General features: G+C 37.7%; 1 protein-coding gene across 7 annotated transcripts in view; it reads left to right on the forward strand.

Moving 5' to 3' along the window:
• Window positions 1-12,663, forward strand: part of BICD1 (BICD cargo adaptor 1) — a 177,151-nt gene extending 164,488 nt beyond the window's left edge. For 2 of the 7 annotated variants that reach the window (XM_039383270.1, XM_027726572.2), the window contains exons 8-9: window positions 963-1,048; window positions 6,822-12,663. In XM_039383270.1, the coding sequence (XP_039239204.1) occupies window positions 963-1,048; window positions 6,822-6,909 (174 nt within the window). In that variant the 3' untranslated portion in view covers window positions 6,910-12,663. The remainder of the gene's footprint in view (window positions 1-962; window positions 1,049-6,821) is intronic. The other 5 variants (XM_039383271.1, XM_027726575.2, XM_039383273.1 and 2 more) reach the window with 4 other exon arrangements.
• The last annotated feature ends 6,051 nt before the right edge of the window (window positions 12,664-18,714 follow it).

Here is an 18,714-nt window from a genome sequence, read left to right on the forward strand (position 1 = left end):
CCTGCTGCAAATCCTATTGGAGACAAAAAATAATCTCCAGTAGTTTTTCATATGGTTAGAATTTCACCCATAGATTTTAATGTTCGAGAGGACCCTGATGACTCTGTTGTCTGACAATCTTAATCACACAGACAGTGGAATGAAAGGCCAGACTGCTGTAGGGAAAATTAGCAAATCTTGAGATCTGGAAATCTCAGTAGAAACTAGTGAGCTAGAAAGCAAGGTTGTCTTGTTCAACTACTTTCATGAAGCCCCACAAATATTACTGTGTTTAAAGCTGCCTTCATATTTCGAATATCACAGTAAAAACTTAGCAATGAAGGATTATTTGGCTTTACTGTTATTTAATAAATTAAGAACCAGAATACATCTTTGCAAGTGGTTAATGTGGAAACTGCTTTGGCAGGGAATTGATATAATAATCTAGACAGAACAGTGAAACCAACTGTATCGAGTTCTCCCTTTTCCCCCAAAATAAAAACCAATCTCACAAGCACTGTTTAAAAGTTGTGAAGACTTTCTTATTAGCTTTTTCTCAAACATTATAATGAGATGGCATCTGTAATAGTTGTTATACGGATATAAGTTTTTTGGATAAATTTTGAGTAGCTTTATTGACATTGTTTGTGTTAGATGTAAGAAAAACAACTTCATCACGAGCAGAAGAATGAGAAGTACAAGGTTTAAACCCAGACCCTGAATACAGCCCATTATTGCTGTCTGTTTAAACAAAAATTTGCCAATGTTAAGGGAAAGAAACATAAATTCTTCCACTGCTTCTTTTGAAAAAAGGAAAAAGGCAACAGCCAACATTACTGTTATCAGAAAAAAAGGTGTTTCTGTCAGATAAGGAACTAAGAACACATTCCTCACTAAATCTCTCCATCAGATGCGTAGCCTGTGTACTACCGTTACTAACCCCTTGCTCTGTAATCTCTCTGTATATATGTCTAATTTATCAGTTTCTTGTAGATTGTCAGCAGCCTGCTGCCTCCATACCGCCACACGGCTCACAACTAGCCAGGGGGCCAGATTGCCAGACTGTCAGGTAAACTTAACTAACTCTCTTCTCTTTGCACATAGCTGCATGCACGCCTGCGACTCCCCTCCTCTTCCTGATACAAAAGCTCTTCGCTGCACTTTTCTAACAGCAAACTTTTAACAGCTCAAGGAACAGTGACAATTTCTGCAGTGACAGTACAAACACGAACCACGGCAGTCATGCACTTGCTTTCACGTAAAAATATGGAAAAAATGCAGAGTTGGATCTTGCAGCCCTCATTTGATTTTTTTATGCAGACAGTTTCTCAATCATGCCAAAATAGTAATGATTTTATTTTTTGCTACATCATTTTCTTTTAAGTGAGGGGGCTTTAAATTTTAGGGGTAGATTCAGGCTTCCCTTTCACAGCGTGGCATTTTAAAGGCATTTGTGAGATTTTAGCAGGCACTTCTAAGAAAGTTCTCCCTGACTTGGAAACTCAGACCCAATGCAGTCAGTTTTTAATCTTGTTTTAAAAAGTAAACACCTGATGTCCTTGCTCATAGGTGGTGCAAAGGCCAATTCATGCTTCTCAGATGGCTGAGTTAATCAAGGCACAAACCCAAACCTAAGCAAAAAGAGATACAATGATTTCCTTTATCAGTTCATGGTACATTCTGTGCATATGTTTCCTTGTGCTGATGCTGTCATTTGAAGTAGGTTACATTAATTTTAGACCTTAGTCTGAATTGTAGTGCCCAAGTTGGTAAATAGCCAAACGTATAATGAAACCGTTTCCCCCACAGTGCTACACTAAACTTCCCGTGGGGAATTCTGCCATGGTGCCCACTGGGGAAGGGGTGTGGCACAGCTTTCAGACCACACATCATTCACAGGGGATCTCTTGGTGGCCTTAAACTCCTGCTTCACTAGTGCCTCTCTTTTATTGCCTGCAAAGTGGAAGTATTATTATCTTCCTTACTGTATAAGGGTAATATGAAAATTTTACTGAGAAGTTGGGGTAAGCTCATTATAACTGATAAGTATCATTTACTGATTTGCAGTTTGGAGTTTTACAGCACACTCAAAAAAAGTTACAAGTTACATTTAAAATACTTAAAATGACTGTGATGTCTGCTGTATTTTAGATGGTACAGCAAATTGAGGTTATCATTAGATGCTTTGGATACATAGAAGCTTAATGTCAACAAGCCTTATTTTAACCCTAAATTTTAACCCTTATTTTAACACTAAATTCTACTCTGTTCTTTCCAGAGCTACTCTCCTTCTGAAGAATATGCTCTACTAATGTTAGTATCTCTTTAAATGTAAACAAACAATTGCCTCTGCAATTTTAAAAATTCTTCTCAGAATGGAAGACCTACGTGGTTTACTACTGACATACATTTATCTGCAAGCCTTACCTTCTGATAATTTAAAATAATATTTTAAAAAACTTCAGATCAGTCATCCCACAAACAATATACCTGTATACTCAGCTGAAAAACTGACTGTCAAGTGGCTGTGGTTTTTTTACCACTAGAGTGATATTCTTCTGGTAAGGTGAAAACAACACACTGTTTTTGGTATATTCACTCTGTTGCCTTGCTTGCCTCAGCCACAGAGCTGCCCAGCTTTGTAAAGCAGTGAAGCATAACAAGAGATTAAAAGCAAGCCAGCATGATGGCATAAATTGTTGAGCTCTTTAAATAAAGATTTATTTATTTATTTAAATAAATTTGAAATACAGAATAAAATTTAAAGAACCAGTTAGACTTACTGAGGTTCAGCTTTTCTGAATGCAGCAGAGAAGGAAGACAGGAGCTTGTCCTGCCTTCCTCATCCTCTGACAGCCCGTGCAGGTGTGGTGCATGATTTCAATCACAAAGTGATACCAAGAGGCAAATGAAAGCTCTGCCCAGCCCTGCAGTCATGTATTTTAAGAGAGGGGTATGTTTGTTTTTAAAGTCTCTGACACAATCCTTGAGGTAAGGTGACCCCTCAGTGGCATTTCAGTCAGGACTGAACGAGAGCTTGTTAAGAGTTGTGTTTCACACATATGTTTTCCACATCCTGCAGTGTCTAATCATGATCAAACTAGTTAATATGCCTGGCCATAACACAGGTAGATTCACAGAGTATTCCCTCATCCATTATCTATACTGATTTGTAAGTGGGACTCGTATAACTCTGGAATTTTTAGTAGTTGTGATTCCAGTACATAGGCTTTGGTAGGTCTCACTAGATTAGCTATACACAGTTTCAAGTTGAATGAAGACAAAACTTTAGACTCAAGTTATCTATTAGTAAAAAGAAAAAAACAACCAAAACCAAAATGAAACCAAACCCAAAACCAAAACAAACAATCCCCCGATACTTAAATGAAATTAATATTACACATTTAATAAGAAATAATACTTTTCTTTATTAAAAAAGGAAATAAATTTTAAATAATGTAAAATATTACTGGTTGCATTCTGAAAATATTACTGGTCTGTTTATAGTTTCCATTGCTGATTATTTTTCCGTTACAATCAATGCCAGACAATATTGCATGTGAATGGCATTGTTGAGACAGAGAACAGCGTTCTTACAAACACTGAAGTGCTTTGCACGCTATTTTCCAATTGATTTTAGAAATACGTGATTAGCATTTTGGGTGCCACGGGAAAAAAAAAGAGCTGCTTAAAACCAGACAGTAATACTGACACAAAAAAATGACACAGACTTTATTCATCAATTGAATGAACAGATCCCCAAATGATACCAGCCTTTATAGAGATGTTTACAAAAATGTCTATTAAAACCTAATGTTTTAAAAGCTGCACATATCCCATGGGAGGAATGTAACAATGTTCTTCCTTATTCTCAGTTAATAGTCAACAGCTTCAGGTTTTTCCACGTCTCTCTATTGCTTTGTGTTATTAATCTTACCTGCCATCCTCTACTGCCTGCGACTGTCAATGTGCCTGATAGCTCAGCTCCAGGACCTGCTGCCACAAGCACCTATCCTGCTTGAAAAGCACACTGAATGCCACATTTCTGATGTATTTTGGGTTTATATACTGCTGCAGCAATCTGCTTTAATGAACTGGATGTATTATGTTTCTGAAGAGGGGATTGTATAACAGTGGAGTTATAGGAAAAGATTTAAATCTACTGGGACTAGAAGTGACGTGGTTATATATGTTGCTATAAAGGTGCCTGATAGCCTTGTCATTTTTTTCTCTTCCTAATTCCCCTAATATTTATTATTGGTTGAAAAGGAGATAGCGAGACAGAGTTTTCTCTTTCTTCCGTGCATAGAAGTGTGCTTGTATTTCAAAGTTAGAAGCAACGCAGAATTACCATGAAGAGAAAATTAATATAATTCTAAGGACAGTGCTTAGAATTGCTAATCTGAGCATAGCCTGGGATAGTTTGTATTACAGTATTTACAGTCAGGGCTGCCTTTGTACTGAAGGTCATGCCATAACATTATTATGGTTGTGTATATTTGTGTAGAGGAGAATCTTATGTGTCTCAAAAGATCCTCTTTCAGGCCATTGCTGTACATAAGTAGTTGTAACTATGGCCACTTCCTCACCAGTCCTCTCCCTCAGAGCACAAACGTCTTTTGTTGCTTATTTTTAAAGCTGGGAAGGAAGCCCCAAAAGACAAACATGTCTGTTAATGAGCAAGGAATGTGTGCGTTGAGTTTCTGTTCCTTTCTGGCAGTTATAGGAGTCCTGTTGAAAAAGAAATGGGGCAGCAAGGGAGTTGAGTAAGGCAGTTTTTGTAGGGTCACATGTCTACCACCTTTTTTCCGCCACAAATGTAATGTTAAAGTTGTAATTCACTTTTATATCTCTGAAGGACTTAAGACTAGTTCTTCTCCTAAGCCTATCTTGAAAACTTAGGAGGTGCTGAAACCAGGAGCTGGCTCTTGATAAGTGGATGAGTTTGAGAGCAAATACAAACCTTTTGGGTCCATCTGCAGTCACTCCTGACACACTAGTTTGTGTGGAGTAGGCAAAAATCTCAGTCAGATCTCTCTTTAGATGCTGTATCTGCATCTGCAGGTGGCAGAACATGGGAGAAGAAAGGGATAGTTATAGCCATGGAAATAATTACTTAGCGAGTACAGGTTTGATGTCTTCTCAGTGTTTGATTAAACAAGTCCAACTACTAAACTTCAAGAAAATATTTTAGATTAAATATTTATGCCTAGGTGCTTAGAGTTAGACTAAATCAATATATAAACTGAGGCATCTTAGTCCATAACACTACACACTTTGAGGCTGAACTACTCAGACAGCTGAGCATAAAACAAAACTTGTGAGGTCCTGAACTTATATAACTCACTCTCACCAGCCGTTTTACAATTGGGAAACTTCAGGAGCATTAATGTGAAACAGAATCTAACTTAAGACATGCAACTCTGTGATCTTCAAATAAGCTCCTGCTGAATTGTAATACCTGTGGATTTGTAGTCATACCCTCCTAGGCTTCTCTGATTTGAAAATGTGGACATTGCCATCAACTTAATGGTGATGGTGCACACTTCCTTCTGTCTTCAGTCAAACGCAGTGTCATTTCTTTGTTTCCTGAAGTAAATGCTATATGTGGAACTAAAGACATTTTCAGTACCACTGGCATTTCCAGCAGCAGATTTTCATATACCTCTGGCTTTTCAAATTGATTCATTTCCAGCAATAGACTAATTGCATTCCTTCAGCCAGTACTCCAATAGTCTGTGCTGCAGAGATAATATGTAAAAGCATAAAAGAACTGTTTCTGAGGAAGGAACACAGAAAAGGCAAATTCTCTTGAAGACAGAGACATAAATGATTGTGCTTTATCATATATCACACTGTTGAGCTCGGAATAACTTCAAGACTGTAGAACATTTGAAGCATTAAGGAAAAAACTCTTCCCAGACACATTAAACATCTGAGTTTTGTGGCACTGTTTCTCTTCTCTTTATAAACTACATTTACTTGCATTTTGTTCTGGTATCTTGTTTTGCTGCTTTGGAACTCTGCACCAAGAAGTGGGGTGTGTTTGTGTTAGCTGCCCCTCATCTTGGCTGCTACTCCAGCCCCACCTGGTTTGCAGAAAGCTGGTTCAGACCTCTCTACACAATGTGACAGCGAATGCTACAAATGCACATTTAGAGGTTTATCAGTGAATGCTGTTATCAGACAAATTGTACATGAAAAACAGTCAAATGACAGAAGTACATGACAGAATAAAGAGAATCCCAACAGCACAAAACCCAAAAGAAAACTAAACATAAAAAAATCCCCACCCTTTGGGAGTGTTAATTACAAAATATGTAAAGCTCATGTTGCCTGATGAAGAAGGTTACACTGTGTTTTTACAGATGTACTAGTAAATAGGTCCCATTCAGTAAGAGATCACATTTTCACAAAGTTATGAAACCTGATTTCCATCCTGGCACTGTCTTTCATTTCAAACAATCGATCAGCTGCATGTAGAAAATCTTCAATATTCACACAAAGATGGCCCGTGCATCTTGTCCTTCAAATTTGCTCTCCCATTTCACACATGCATTCTTTTCTCCACACAGCGTTTCTCATCAGAGCATGCAAACAGCAGTTGTGTACAGGAACTCGCAAGTGGGATATCTGGACCACTTCACATCTGCATCCAGGTGTCACTGAATGCATGCACACTGAGGATTTTCTATGTGTGTACTGTGTGTCTGAGGATACGGATTTAGAGATGAGGCTTCATCCCCTTCTAAAGTTCATTTCCAGCCCTGTACTATTTACATGGATGTAAAAAGTTTGCCGTGTATTTTAAGCACTTTTTCTCTTTTCTTTTTAATTTTCAGTCCTAATGCTCTTCCAGAAGAGCAGCCACATTCCAGCTCTCAGTGTGCCCCTCTCAACTGTCTCTCTAAGCCTCCTCCTTACCCCTAATCTTCATATGCAACGTAAGAGAAAATGCAAACAGAGTGGAGTTCGTGCAACAAAAGTTGGGGTTGTTCCCAGCAAGCAGGTGGACAATCCTACCTTGTTGCTGCATTGGCAAGTCTGGATTCATATCCCCTGCTCTGGCAACTGAGGGAAGGTTGAGAAGAAGAACACAAAGCACAGAGCCCAACCTATCAAGAAGACTTTTTATGGTTCCTCTGATTGTACTCAAACTGTGCTATCACGACTGAAGTGTAGTGAAATTTAACATCTCGACAAAAATGTTCCTCTCAGCTGCTTGGCTTTACCTCTGAAATCATGAGAGACTTAAGCCAATGTTAAAAAAAATATGTTACAAAAATCCTACCCTCACATACTCCAAGTTCAGCCATAGGAACCAGTTCAAATTTCCTTTTGTCTTCAAGGGTGTGATATTTATTTCTTATTTTATTTGCACCAGAATTTTGTGTTTATGAAATACAGTCTTTTTTTTTTTCTGTGAGAATTGTATTTAACTGATTTTATTTTTTAAAACCAAGCAGAAATAGCTTCAGCGAAGAATGACTGTGTTAATATTAAAAAGAGGCTTGTTGCATTGGCCAGCATATGGCCAATTTTTATTGCACAAAAATGTTGGAAATGGGTTGAATTGAAATGTTAACAATGACTGTATATTTTGCTGCTGCACTGATATTGTTTATGCACTTGTTTTTTTAATTCCTATTACACTAGCTTCTGGTTTTGTTCTAGCTCTTCACTGAAAGATAATTATTAAGCCTAAGAAGGAGACGAAAGGATAATGTATTGATTTGTTTTCAGTTGTTTGCTTGCATTGTAATTATATTTTTTGCATTTCAGACAAGTAGATGAATTGGTGCTGTTTTCTGGGATTACTTTCTATTTGGTATCTGAGAAAGAAAATCTAAAACAAGTAAAATGCTGTGTGCTAATTAAAAACATTCTTTCCTCCCACTCCCATATTCAGGATCCTAGCTCGAGGCCTTACCAGGGAAGGCTACTATGAATGGTGAAGTCATATGCATTTCGTGTGAAGTATTCTGTGGTGAAAGAACTCATGCAGGTAGGGTTAAAGGTGTGGGTCAAAGTTAGTAGGACTTTACTGTAGTGCATTTTTTCCTTGCCAAAAATCAACAGACACAGAACCTTAGCTCATGTCAGTTTATGACAAATACTCAGGTGATCTACACTACGCAGACTTTATCGCAACAGTGCACAGTGTTCCTAGTTAAAGATTCTTTCCTGTAAAAGCTGAGTAAGCCTGTTCTTTTCTTAAAAGCAGTGAGTTTCAGAACGAAATCAAGGATAGAGGAATTTATTTTGCACAGTACCTGGCAGCAAGGCAAGCGGCTAAATAAGGGGTTGTGTTTCAGCATCTCTGGGCTTCCCGTCTGGTTAGCAGCTAGAAAAACAAGTCTGCAGCACTGCCTACCTGCCTACTTGTTGGTAACTAGCAGGCTCCTTGTTTTGTCAGGTGGCCTTAATTTATTTACAGAAGAAAGGCTTAGATATTTCTACATGTCTTTATTCCTTCTCTGCAGCACATGTATGACCTACAAGTGGGAAACACAGTACAGCCTGAGGTATAGAGCAGCTGAGGAAAAAAACAATTGCTGCAGGTGTGGTTGGAACAACTCTTTCAAATTCTGCCTGGAGCTGAGAAAATGAAGTCAGTTTTTTAGTAACAGTGCTTACCAAATGTTACAATACACAAGACATCAGCAGAGGAGAGAATCGGTGACCACTCAGTGTGCCTAACAAATCATTATTACCATAGTACCAGTAACGAAGGTGCTGTAAATAGAAATATTCTATGTCATCAACAACGTCTGTCATGTAGCCTTGGCAAAGCAGCTGAGCTATTGTAACAAAACATCCAGAGGTAGAGAAAACAGGAACAAACTGATATCCAGTTCTGATCAGATCAAACAGACAACACTCGGCAGTGTTTTGACTTTGGTTTCCATGCAGTTCGCATGATTCTCCTCGTAAATGTTTACATCACTATTCAGCATCATACTTAACCTGTTGTCTTGTCATAGAAAAGTCAAGTGAAACCTTGTTCAGCTCTATCATAATGTCTGAGACTGAGATTAGCTGCTGTTTTGATTGCTATTTTTAAAAAAACAACATTTTGTCTGAGGCAAATTCAGCCTTCAAAAAGTGTCTCCAGATTCCTGACCCTGTTTGCCTGGTGTAAGAATATCATGCAGTGGCCATGTCTGCATCCAACAGAGACAGCTACTGTATATTGTTAATAAGAAAAGGAATTTGCATAGCACTTTGAATACAGTTACCACAGACTGCACTTGGAATAGTTTTTCCTATTTTCATATCCAAATCATAGACATTTTCCCTGAACTTTAGTTAAGCAGAAAATCAGTGAAATACATTTCCTTTCTATACAGATACAAATTTATTGGGAAAAAATGTTGTATCAGGACAGTTTAGAAACATATTTTTATCCAGTTGTTTTTTGCAGAGCAACTTTTGGAAATCAAAACATTGTACTGGCATGTCCATGTGGATCAAGGGTTATGAAACAGCATCCAGTGCTATAGAAGTTGTGGCCCCGTTTTATAGAACTAATAAATTTTTTATTCTCTTAAGTTTTAAATTCTTAATTTCTAAGTTTTCAATTTACATTTTTTATATGTAGCAAAACTTAAGTGTTGGAAGTGTAAGAGAACTAGAAAAAAGCCAACTTAAATGTACAAATGGTTGTAGTTATTGCATTGTGAGTTATAAAACTATATAGGTCCCTGGGACAACTTTTATCAGTTAATCAGTACAAAATAAAATACATACCTTGAACTTAAGATGATAAACTCTTCTTTGTTACATGTTGATTGATGACATAAAACTTTGTGAGAGATTTTGTAGGAAATATTTACATGCAGACAAAACCAGAAACAAAAACCTGGGATTTCTAAGGGTTGCAAAATACTATATTTTGCCCATTTAAAAGGAATTTATGTTGTGTTGATATCTATTCTGCTTTTTAAAGATTAAGAAAAATTATACATATATTTTTAATGGTTGAGTATACTCAGAAGCACTGCAATGTGTCATACTCAGTAAGGAAGCAATTCAAATCCTGCTCTGACTTTTGTGTCTGAAATGCAGCTTTTGTTCTCTATGATGGCCTTGAAATTTCTTTGGATTTCAAATAGCTACTCAAAATAGGGTTATTTAGATCAAAATAGGGGCATTTTGGTTTGATTTTTTTTTGGCTGTAGTGAAAAAATATTCCTTGTTCAGTGAAATGATCTGCTCCTGGAAATCAAGTTTATAGTAAATGTGTGGGGGGAAAAAACAAAAAGAAAGAAATAGAAAAGAAATCAAATATAAAGGCAGAAAAAGATGAAGAAGTAAATTGTAAAATGTAATAGTATGGAAACTATATTTTCTATCAGTCAGAAGCTACCTGGAGGTTTTACAGAAAGAGGACATATTACCATTTTTCATGCTAATCGTATAGAATTTTCTGCCTTCTAGAGGGAGGCAATAGTGATATTCTTTCTGATTGATCTGATTGACAGGTTGGCATCTCTGTGCTTTCTCTATCCACATTTTTCACAGTAAATTAATGTAACCATAGTTATACAGTAGAGTTCGTAGAATGAAACTGTAATTAACGCTGCAAGTTTTAATGCCAAGATGATTTTCAGTTTATTTTTTATTTAAAAAAAATTTATAACGTTGTTTAAGCCATTTGCCATATTAATGTGTGTACATAAAGGAGATTATGTTATGAAATATAACCTCAGTCATGAAATATGACCTCACCTATGAAGGCTGCTCACGATAGTTACGTTGGAAATACTTAAGTAAGCTGTTAGTAAAATCTGACCCAGTCCTTGTCACACTGGGGACAACACCCAGAGTCCAGGCCCTTATTTTGATACCAACCTTATTGTTCAGTCATGCAATGCCAAAGTCAGTAGTTGTGCTACCGATGCCACTATAGCTGGATTGATCATCATCATCATAAGGTATAGATTACATCAGCCTTTCTGAGGTCTGTTCCTTTCTTTGGCAGAAGATGCGTATCCATTGAGGTTACAGTAAATTTCTTTCTTTTGTACTTCAGAAATGTTCGTTTGAGAATGGCAGGCACTGATGTTTTACCTTTGAAGTAAGATAATTGCTATAGTTACCTCTTTAAAAATTCCAGTCATCACTTCTCTTCAGTTTTCCTTTGCTGTGTGTGCAGTGAGTCTGAAAAGGATATATACCATTCAGACTTTTTTAGCCATTAAGGGGTTTTTTTTTTTAGTATAATTAAGCATCCTGTGGAAAAGAAATAAAAAAGCAATTGCCTTTTGCCGTCAGGCACAAATGCATCAAAATATGCAATGTAAAATGTGTGCATGAGATTGTTAACATTGTGTAGCTTCTCCATATCCTTAACTAAGCTAGAAAATTCTTATTTCTTGTGTGATATGCTTATTCCTCTTGCTAGAAGGGCAAGAGAACTATACAGAGAGTCTGTATCTTTCATTCGGAGGCGCACGGCTTAAATCCTTATTGGTTTTTAATCTGTTTCCTGTGGAGTTCTTGAAAATCCCCTTTGTGAAATGTAATGGCAACCAAGTGACAAACTGACAAAAAGTAAAGGAAAAATCCTACATTTCATGGCTGGAGTTGATGTGCAGGCAGACTCTGAGTGATAGAGCCTTGTGTTTCAAAAATGTCTCTCTACGAAGCTCTGTATTTGTTTTGATTATTATGATCTGCTGTAAAAGAAAGGGTGGATAAGAGTATGTTTTTTCTCGCGTTAGTGTTCTGAATTTTTATTATGTGGTTACTTGATTTCAGAAATATTTTGGAAATCAATAAACAGAAGGATTTGATAAAAGTTTCAAGTAGACTGGCTTGCTAGCTGAGTTGTTATTTTATCAGCTATGAACAAGAAATAAGAGTAATCTAGCTTATTTTATTATTATTTCTTCCGTTCACAGATATGGCTATGTGTGCTATGCCAGTGGATAAATTAAGTCCATTTTATTAGTTATTGCCCTATTTATTATCAGCCCTGTGGTTTGACTGTTAAGGGGTTAATTAACTCGATCCTTTGTAAACAATTAAAAAAAAAAGGAAAACTGATGTTTTGTGACTTTTGTAATCTATTGAATGTTTCCATTTGCATGATGTTCTGTATCTAATGAACCATACAGATTGCTGTGTTCCTTTCAAAAGAGTTTTAACATTGGTGGAGTTTGTGACAAACACAAATTTGTATACTGTATGTTTACTGCTGTAATAACTCAGCTACTCCTATGTTGAATTGACATTATGTTGTCCTGCCTTCTTGGGGTTAAATGATGAAGTGTTTCTAGGTGGTGAAGAAAATATAAAAGTATATATGTTCATTTGCTAAAGACTGAGTATTGGAAACTCTTCTTGTTGTTACTTTATGCTAAAAGCAAAAAAAGTTAAATAATTCTTGTTTCCAAAAGCGCATCATTTGTTTTTAAAATTGAAGTAATTCCCATGTTAACTCTTCCTTGTCCTTGTAGACAATCCTAGATTAATGCCTTGTGAGGGATTCATAAAGTCTGTGCTTGTACATGTGTAATATGATCATGCAGTCAAATGGTTGGGAAAAACACTCTAGTGCTGAAGAAAATAATTAAAAGAAGCTGATATACTGATTCTTACATCTTTATGTTCCAATTAAAATTACAGTGTAATGCATAACTGTTCCAGTGAATAAACTGGCCATTTTTGTTCATTTAACACCATTCTGTCTGGTCTACTTCTATTTACAGCAGTTTGCAGTGCTTAGACTTGGCTTAGACTTTCACAATCATTTAGCTTTTAAAAATCCTTAATTGTAAGTCTAAAAGGCATCAGACAGGAAATTAAGAATGGAAGTCAACATTAAAGGAAAAGGGATTAAAAATTAAAGCAAAGATGCTTCCTCTGTTTTCTGAGTTGGAGGAAGATACTAAAATACTGTTTACCCATATAATATTTCCAACAAATTTGAGTCATCTCTGAAATGTTGCAACATCTGCATAAAGTTTCAGTAGAAGAATGCTTTGTAAGATGCAAATCTCCACCCTCAGCGTATGTGAAAGCAAAGGAAGAGCTAAAGCTGACATAAAATTGGCTTGGGAGTGCTGTGTGCAGGGTACCATACCTACTTTTTTACAGTAAGAAACATCCTTTTCCCTGGTAGAAGAGCCATGCTCTGAATGCGAGGAGGTGAAAATCCCTCCACACTGATCCAGGAGCTCAGCCCTGGCAGGAGGGTGGCTGCTGTTTGCAGGGTCTCTGAGAGATAGAAAATGTCCAGCTTTCAGAAATGGGTCAGGAAGAGCCTGGAGGGATGATTGCACCTCCAGGCCTTCTGTGATGTTTGACTCAATGGGAATTATTGGAGGGCTGGGTTTGTTTTTGGCTGGCTGGAGAGGTGCATTGGATAGTAACATGATTTGTGCATGGTGACAGAAGTGGGGTTCAAGAGCTGTTGCTTGTCTAAGTTCTTTCCACATCTCTTTTTTCTTCCTTTTTCTCATCTGACTGGGGGAGGTCTCACACGTTATCTGTGCTCATTGCAGAAGTGCCTTTGGCAACACTCTTCCATGATCATTTTAGCGGGAGTGTGACTGCTCTGGATAGAATTATCTTACACTGGGTGTTCCTCTCCTTCAATTTTAAATTAAAAGAGTTTCTGTGAGTTAAGGAGAAAAAAAAAAAAAAGGAGAAAGCAGGCTTTCCTTAGTGTATTTGTTCTGAAATCTTTCTTATTTCAAAGTTGATTTGAGAAAATTCTAACCCATATTGCTTCTTCCCCTTCGTCTGTATCCTCCCTTCAGCTGGTCCTGTGCAACACTCTGAGAGGCAATGGTACGAGTAAAGTCACTGAAGTAGTCTGGGTTAATAAAATACCAACCAACCAACCAACCAAAAAACAAACACTTAAACCAATCAATCAAACAGTAACCAAAACAAACAAACAAACGAACATGAAAACCAACAAATGACCAAAACCAAAAAACCCACAACCAACCAACCAACCAAAACTAAAAAGAAAAAACTAATTTCTTTTTTCAAAATAAAATTTGTCTCCAAAGAAAACACCTGTGTAATTTCTCCCTCGGGAACCACCATTACCCCTTATTCTGGAGCAAGAAGTGGTTTCTGACAAATGAACTGTTGTTTTTCATATATATATATATATATGCCAGATGATAATGGAAAAGATGCTGAGGCTTAAGTTTACAGTGACTGCCACAGCAAGTCTTTGTTTCTGGATGCCTCCCTTAATAAATCCTGCAGTTATGTATAAAGAAGTGTAGAACGCTCCCAATTATACCTAAGGGCAGGAAGAGCTGTAGTTTGACTCTCTTAACACCATAAAACACTGACAGGCCACTGGAAACTGAGGTTAAGCAGGAAAAATTACTGCATAGGTTTGAACAGTGTTGAAACCTGGGTTTCATGAGACCAGTAGTAAGAACAGAGATACTAATTATGAAGAGGGCCATATCCAAGGGCCTGACAATCACATCTTCTAGCAGGCCATGACAGACAAACATAGAAAAGAAGATTTATATGTAGAAGCAAATGCAAGGGGGAAATGGAGCTAAAATAGGTAGTACTAATTATATGCATGCTGGGAAAAAATATTTGGAATAAAGCCAGTTCTCATTTATTTTTTGTGGTAAAGGCACAGGCACAAGTGGAAGGTCTGAGTGATTGCCTGAATGAAAGAAGAAAGCCCTAACTTTGCACAAAAATAAGGCTCAGTACTGTAGTTGACAACTCAGCAGAAGCCTAATAACCCAGTAAAAAATATTGACCTTTGCAAGAATGATTCCTTCTTGACTAGAGTAGTGTATTAGAAAACACACATTTCATTCATTATTATTTATAAATTCTTTTATATCAAGGTATCGAAATTCAGGAATAAGGTTCATTGGCTGGTTTTAGAGCAAAAAAATGTTTAATTTATTGTAATAATAATTTATGATTGAGAAAATGTTATTTGTGAGAGAACTCCATATGAGGGGGAAAAGAAGGCCTTTCATATCCCTTAAGTGAGTTATCAGGAAACTTTAGAAATAAATAATGACAGTTGTATCCATTTAAATTAATTCATAGGATCCCCTACCTGGGGATGGCTTTCATCTTTTTAAGTGTTGATTATATCTCTGAAGGAAATTGATTTTTGCTATTCAGTGGCAACATATTGGTTAAGGTATTAAAACTGAAGCTATTTACTCAGATTGGAAATACAATATGGAAAGCGACATCAGTACAAAGCTTTCTTGAAGATCAAATTCTGAATGTAGAGGCTCTGGAGGGCCAATATTTTGTCCTCCCCACAGAGGTGGGAAAGACCTATGATCACAGGAGAAAAAGAGCTACTGTTTTTGAAGCACATAGGTCGTCTTCTACCCCCCTATACAAGACTCTATAGCTTTGCTATAGAGATAAGAAACCTCTGTCAGAGATAGAGATAGACCTCTGTAATGTCAGATGGCTCAAAGCTGACCCATCCAAGGTAGTTCTTTCTATAGTGATACTGCTTGTCAATGCTCTAAGATGACATGGCAGCTGTTCCTTGTGGATGTATGGATGCCACCATCAGGTGGTCCCTAGACCAGGGAAATTACCTTAGAATCAGGTGGGGTTTGACCAATACTGTTCACGTGTGGTTGGGAAACTTGGTTTGACCTGAGTGAGTGGACCTGCCATTCAGTTTGTTCCTTTGATATCTGATTTAAAGAGATCCCTAGGTTGGAGTAAAGGCAGTGGACTTCATTGGGCTCTGTCTGGATGTTGGGCATTTACGTAGGTGGAGCAGATGGCAGGGCTGTGGCCATAGCGTGGATTATCTTGTGCAATTTGAAGATGTGACTGATGAATGCTTTTGTGACCAGCTTGTGATTTAACTTCAGCCAAGCAAGCTGTAAAATTAGAAGTTATATATGCACTTGATACAAATACCAACAAAGTCCTATGCTACTTAAAAAGAAAATGCCTCTGTGAAGCCACTGTTGCTTTCAAAGGTTTTTATTATCTAAGACAACTACAAAGTTACTCTTTTTAACTTCAGAGCACTCTATGCATATGAATTCATTCCCAAAACATCTTTGCAAATTGAGTGCTGTTATCTCTCACCTACAGATAGACAAATTAAGACTGTGATGGGAAAATATCAACACTCAGTAAAGTGAGCCAAGTTTCCTTATATGTAATCCTTCACCTCTCCACCCTCCACACACACAAATACTGAAGTAGTTTGAGGTGCAGTGGCTAGATGCTCTCAGCAAGGTGAGTTATCTAGTCCATGTGGTGCATACATTGCTCCAGAACCTGCATTCCTTGAGTGCTTGAGTTGGTTCAGAGTTTGTTCTGTATTTCCTCAGTGCTTGATATTAATAGATCCTCACTATAAATAGCTGAAGTTTAGCATCCACTTTCTGGTTTTAATTTCCGTAGAACTATGCCCTCCTTCTGACTGTCTGCCAGGCCTGTAAACCAAAATGGCAATTTGACTCACTGGACCCAAGAGAAAAACATTGCCTAAACATGGGAAAACTTTTCTTCCCCCAACAATGTTAGCTCAGTAAAATATAGATGTTCTTTTTCCGGTAGACAACTTTGATTTCCTTTAAAGTGACTACAACCCTTTATAGAGTGTATTCAAAACCATGAATATGTGTCTGTGACAAAGCCCAAATTAAGATTCTGAAAGTTCTGAAAGTTCAGACCCTTGTCTGTGCAGTTATGCTTAATGCTATTTATGCTTGAATATAAATGCATGGCACATTTCATTATGGAAAGTTACATACTTTATGGTTTGCAGTGCATAAAGCTTTGGATATATATACTATAAAGTTTGTTTGAAATACCGAGTTCCAAAATTAGACAATGTTAGGTCTCTGGAGGTAAAAATACATTTTAAAAATTGTAAGTATGAATAGAATGCTATTTTTGAGATTCAGGATAAAATAGTAAGTTTAAATGGAATATGAGCAGTATTTGTATCCTATTCACAGTCACATAATAATCGCATTTTGGCCCAGAAAGATCCAAAGGAATCTGTGGAATGCAGAACAAAACGAAGGAAATCAAAGGAAGAAAACTTAGAGGACTCTGCAAATGCAGCGACAACTTTGAAGTCTCTCTGTTTCAAGTCACTATAAATTATTCAGAAGCATGCTGGAACTCCTGTGCGTGTACCATATGCCTCGTTAGATGCAATCTTAAGTACCTGACAGCTTGGTTTTTACAACAAGGAAAAGAAAGTTAATGCAGTATTGCAATATTGAGACCGGTATATTTTCTTAGAGAGCTGGAAGTAATAATTACACCTTTATTTTCACGACATGTTTTATCAGCCAGTTGCTCTCCGGGTGTAGATTTGTTAAGCAGGGAATCAAAACATTTTGCTTTACTGTTTAGGTAAGCATTCATAGAGAGACAATGGTTGATGTTTAATGTATACAGCACCTTAGCAGTACATGACTCTTTAGACAGGCTGAGAGAGTTCGGGGTGTTCAGCCTGGGGATGAGCCTCTCTCCTGAGAGACCTTAGAGCACCTTCCAGTGCCTAAAGGGCTTCTACAAGAGAGCTGGAGAGGGACGTTATAAAAGGTCATAGGACAAGGGGTGATGGCTTTAAACTGAAAGAGGGTCGGTTTAGATTAGATGTTAGGAGGAAGTTCTTCACTGTGGGGGTCGTGAGGCACCAGGACAGGTTGTCCAGAGAAGTTGTGGGTGCCCCGTCCCTGGAAGTGTTCAAGGCCAGGTTGAATGGGGCTCTGAGCAACCTGGTATAGTGGAAGGTGTCCTTGCCCATGGTAGGGGGTTTGGAACTAGGTGACCTTTAGGCATCTTCAAGCCCAAACCATTCTATTATTCTATGATTCTACAATCCCATACATCACAGCACCAATGAAAGAGGGCGGGATTTGGGAATAAATGCAAAGAGCACTTAGTTTCATGGTCACCACTTTCCTTGAGGACAAAGCCCCTGCTCCCAGCCTCAGCCCATCCCAGAGCTTGTGAGTCCCACACAGGGAAAATGCCAGAGGAATAACTCATAGCAGCCACCAACTCCTTCCACACAAGACATCCTCTTTTCTCCAGAAGTCACTGCCAACTGTCCCATCACCTAACCAGGCATGGGCCACTCTAAGAAAAGGGAGCAGTTACAGAGTTCCTCAGGAGAAGAGATGATAGGTAGGAGCTGGCTGCTGCCATTATCAGTAGATTAGCACAGCCCAGGTCCCCAGCCACCTTTGGGAAAAACACTCCCAGGATCTTGCTGGCATGTATTTTCCAGTCTGATCACTGGTGGGCCATATTATGAGCAGTTTTCCCTAATTTATTAATTCACAATTTTCAACAGTGAATTTGACTTGATCTGGCAGAAAGTTAGATTTTGGATGTGAGGTACACCTAAAAGAGTTGTCACTCTTGCCCTGGGAATCAGACCCCACTAAAATGTTTCAAATTACCATGTTTGTTTGTTTGGGGTTTTTTTTGCAGTGGCTGTTGTCAGTGCAGAGGGAAAAAATATGGAGAAGAGTAGAACATTTTCTCAAGCATAGCTTGCTTTCTCCGTCCTTTTTGCTAACATGACCTTATGGAAGTTTATTTTCACCTCTAATTAATGCAAAGCAAAGCTAAAGCACTGTTGCTAATGGTATCTAAATGTCTGACATCAATTGGATACTGAGAAACATTTCATTAATCTGTGGTGGTGATTATGAAGAATATTCTAATTTCTGAAAGCAATCAGTCTCTGTTCAATGAGTGCTATTTTGC

This window comes from Pipra filicauda, unplaced genomic scaffold (assembly GCF_003945595.2).
Source record: "Pipra filicauda isolate LSUMZ 115617 unplaced genomic scaffold, ASM394559v2 scaffold2_size9829703_pilon, whole genome shotgun sequence".
Classification (NCBI taxonomy): Eukaryota; Metazoa; Chordata; class Aves; order Passeriformes; family Pipridae; genus Pipra; species Pipra filicauda.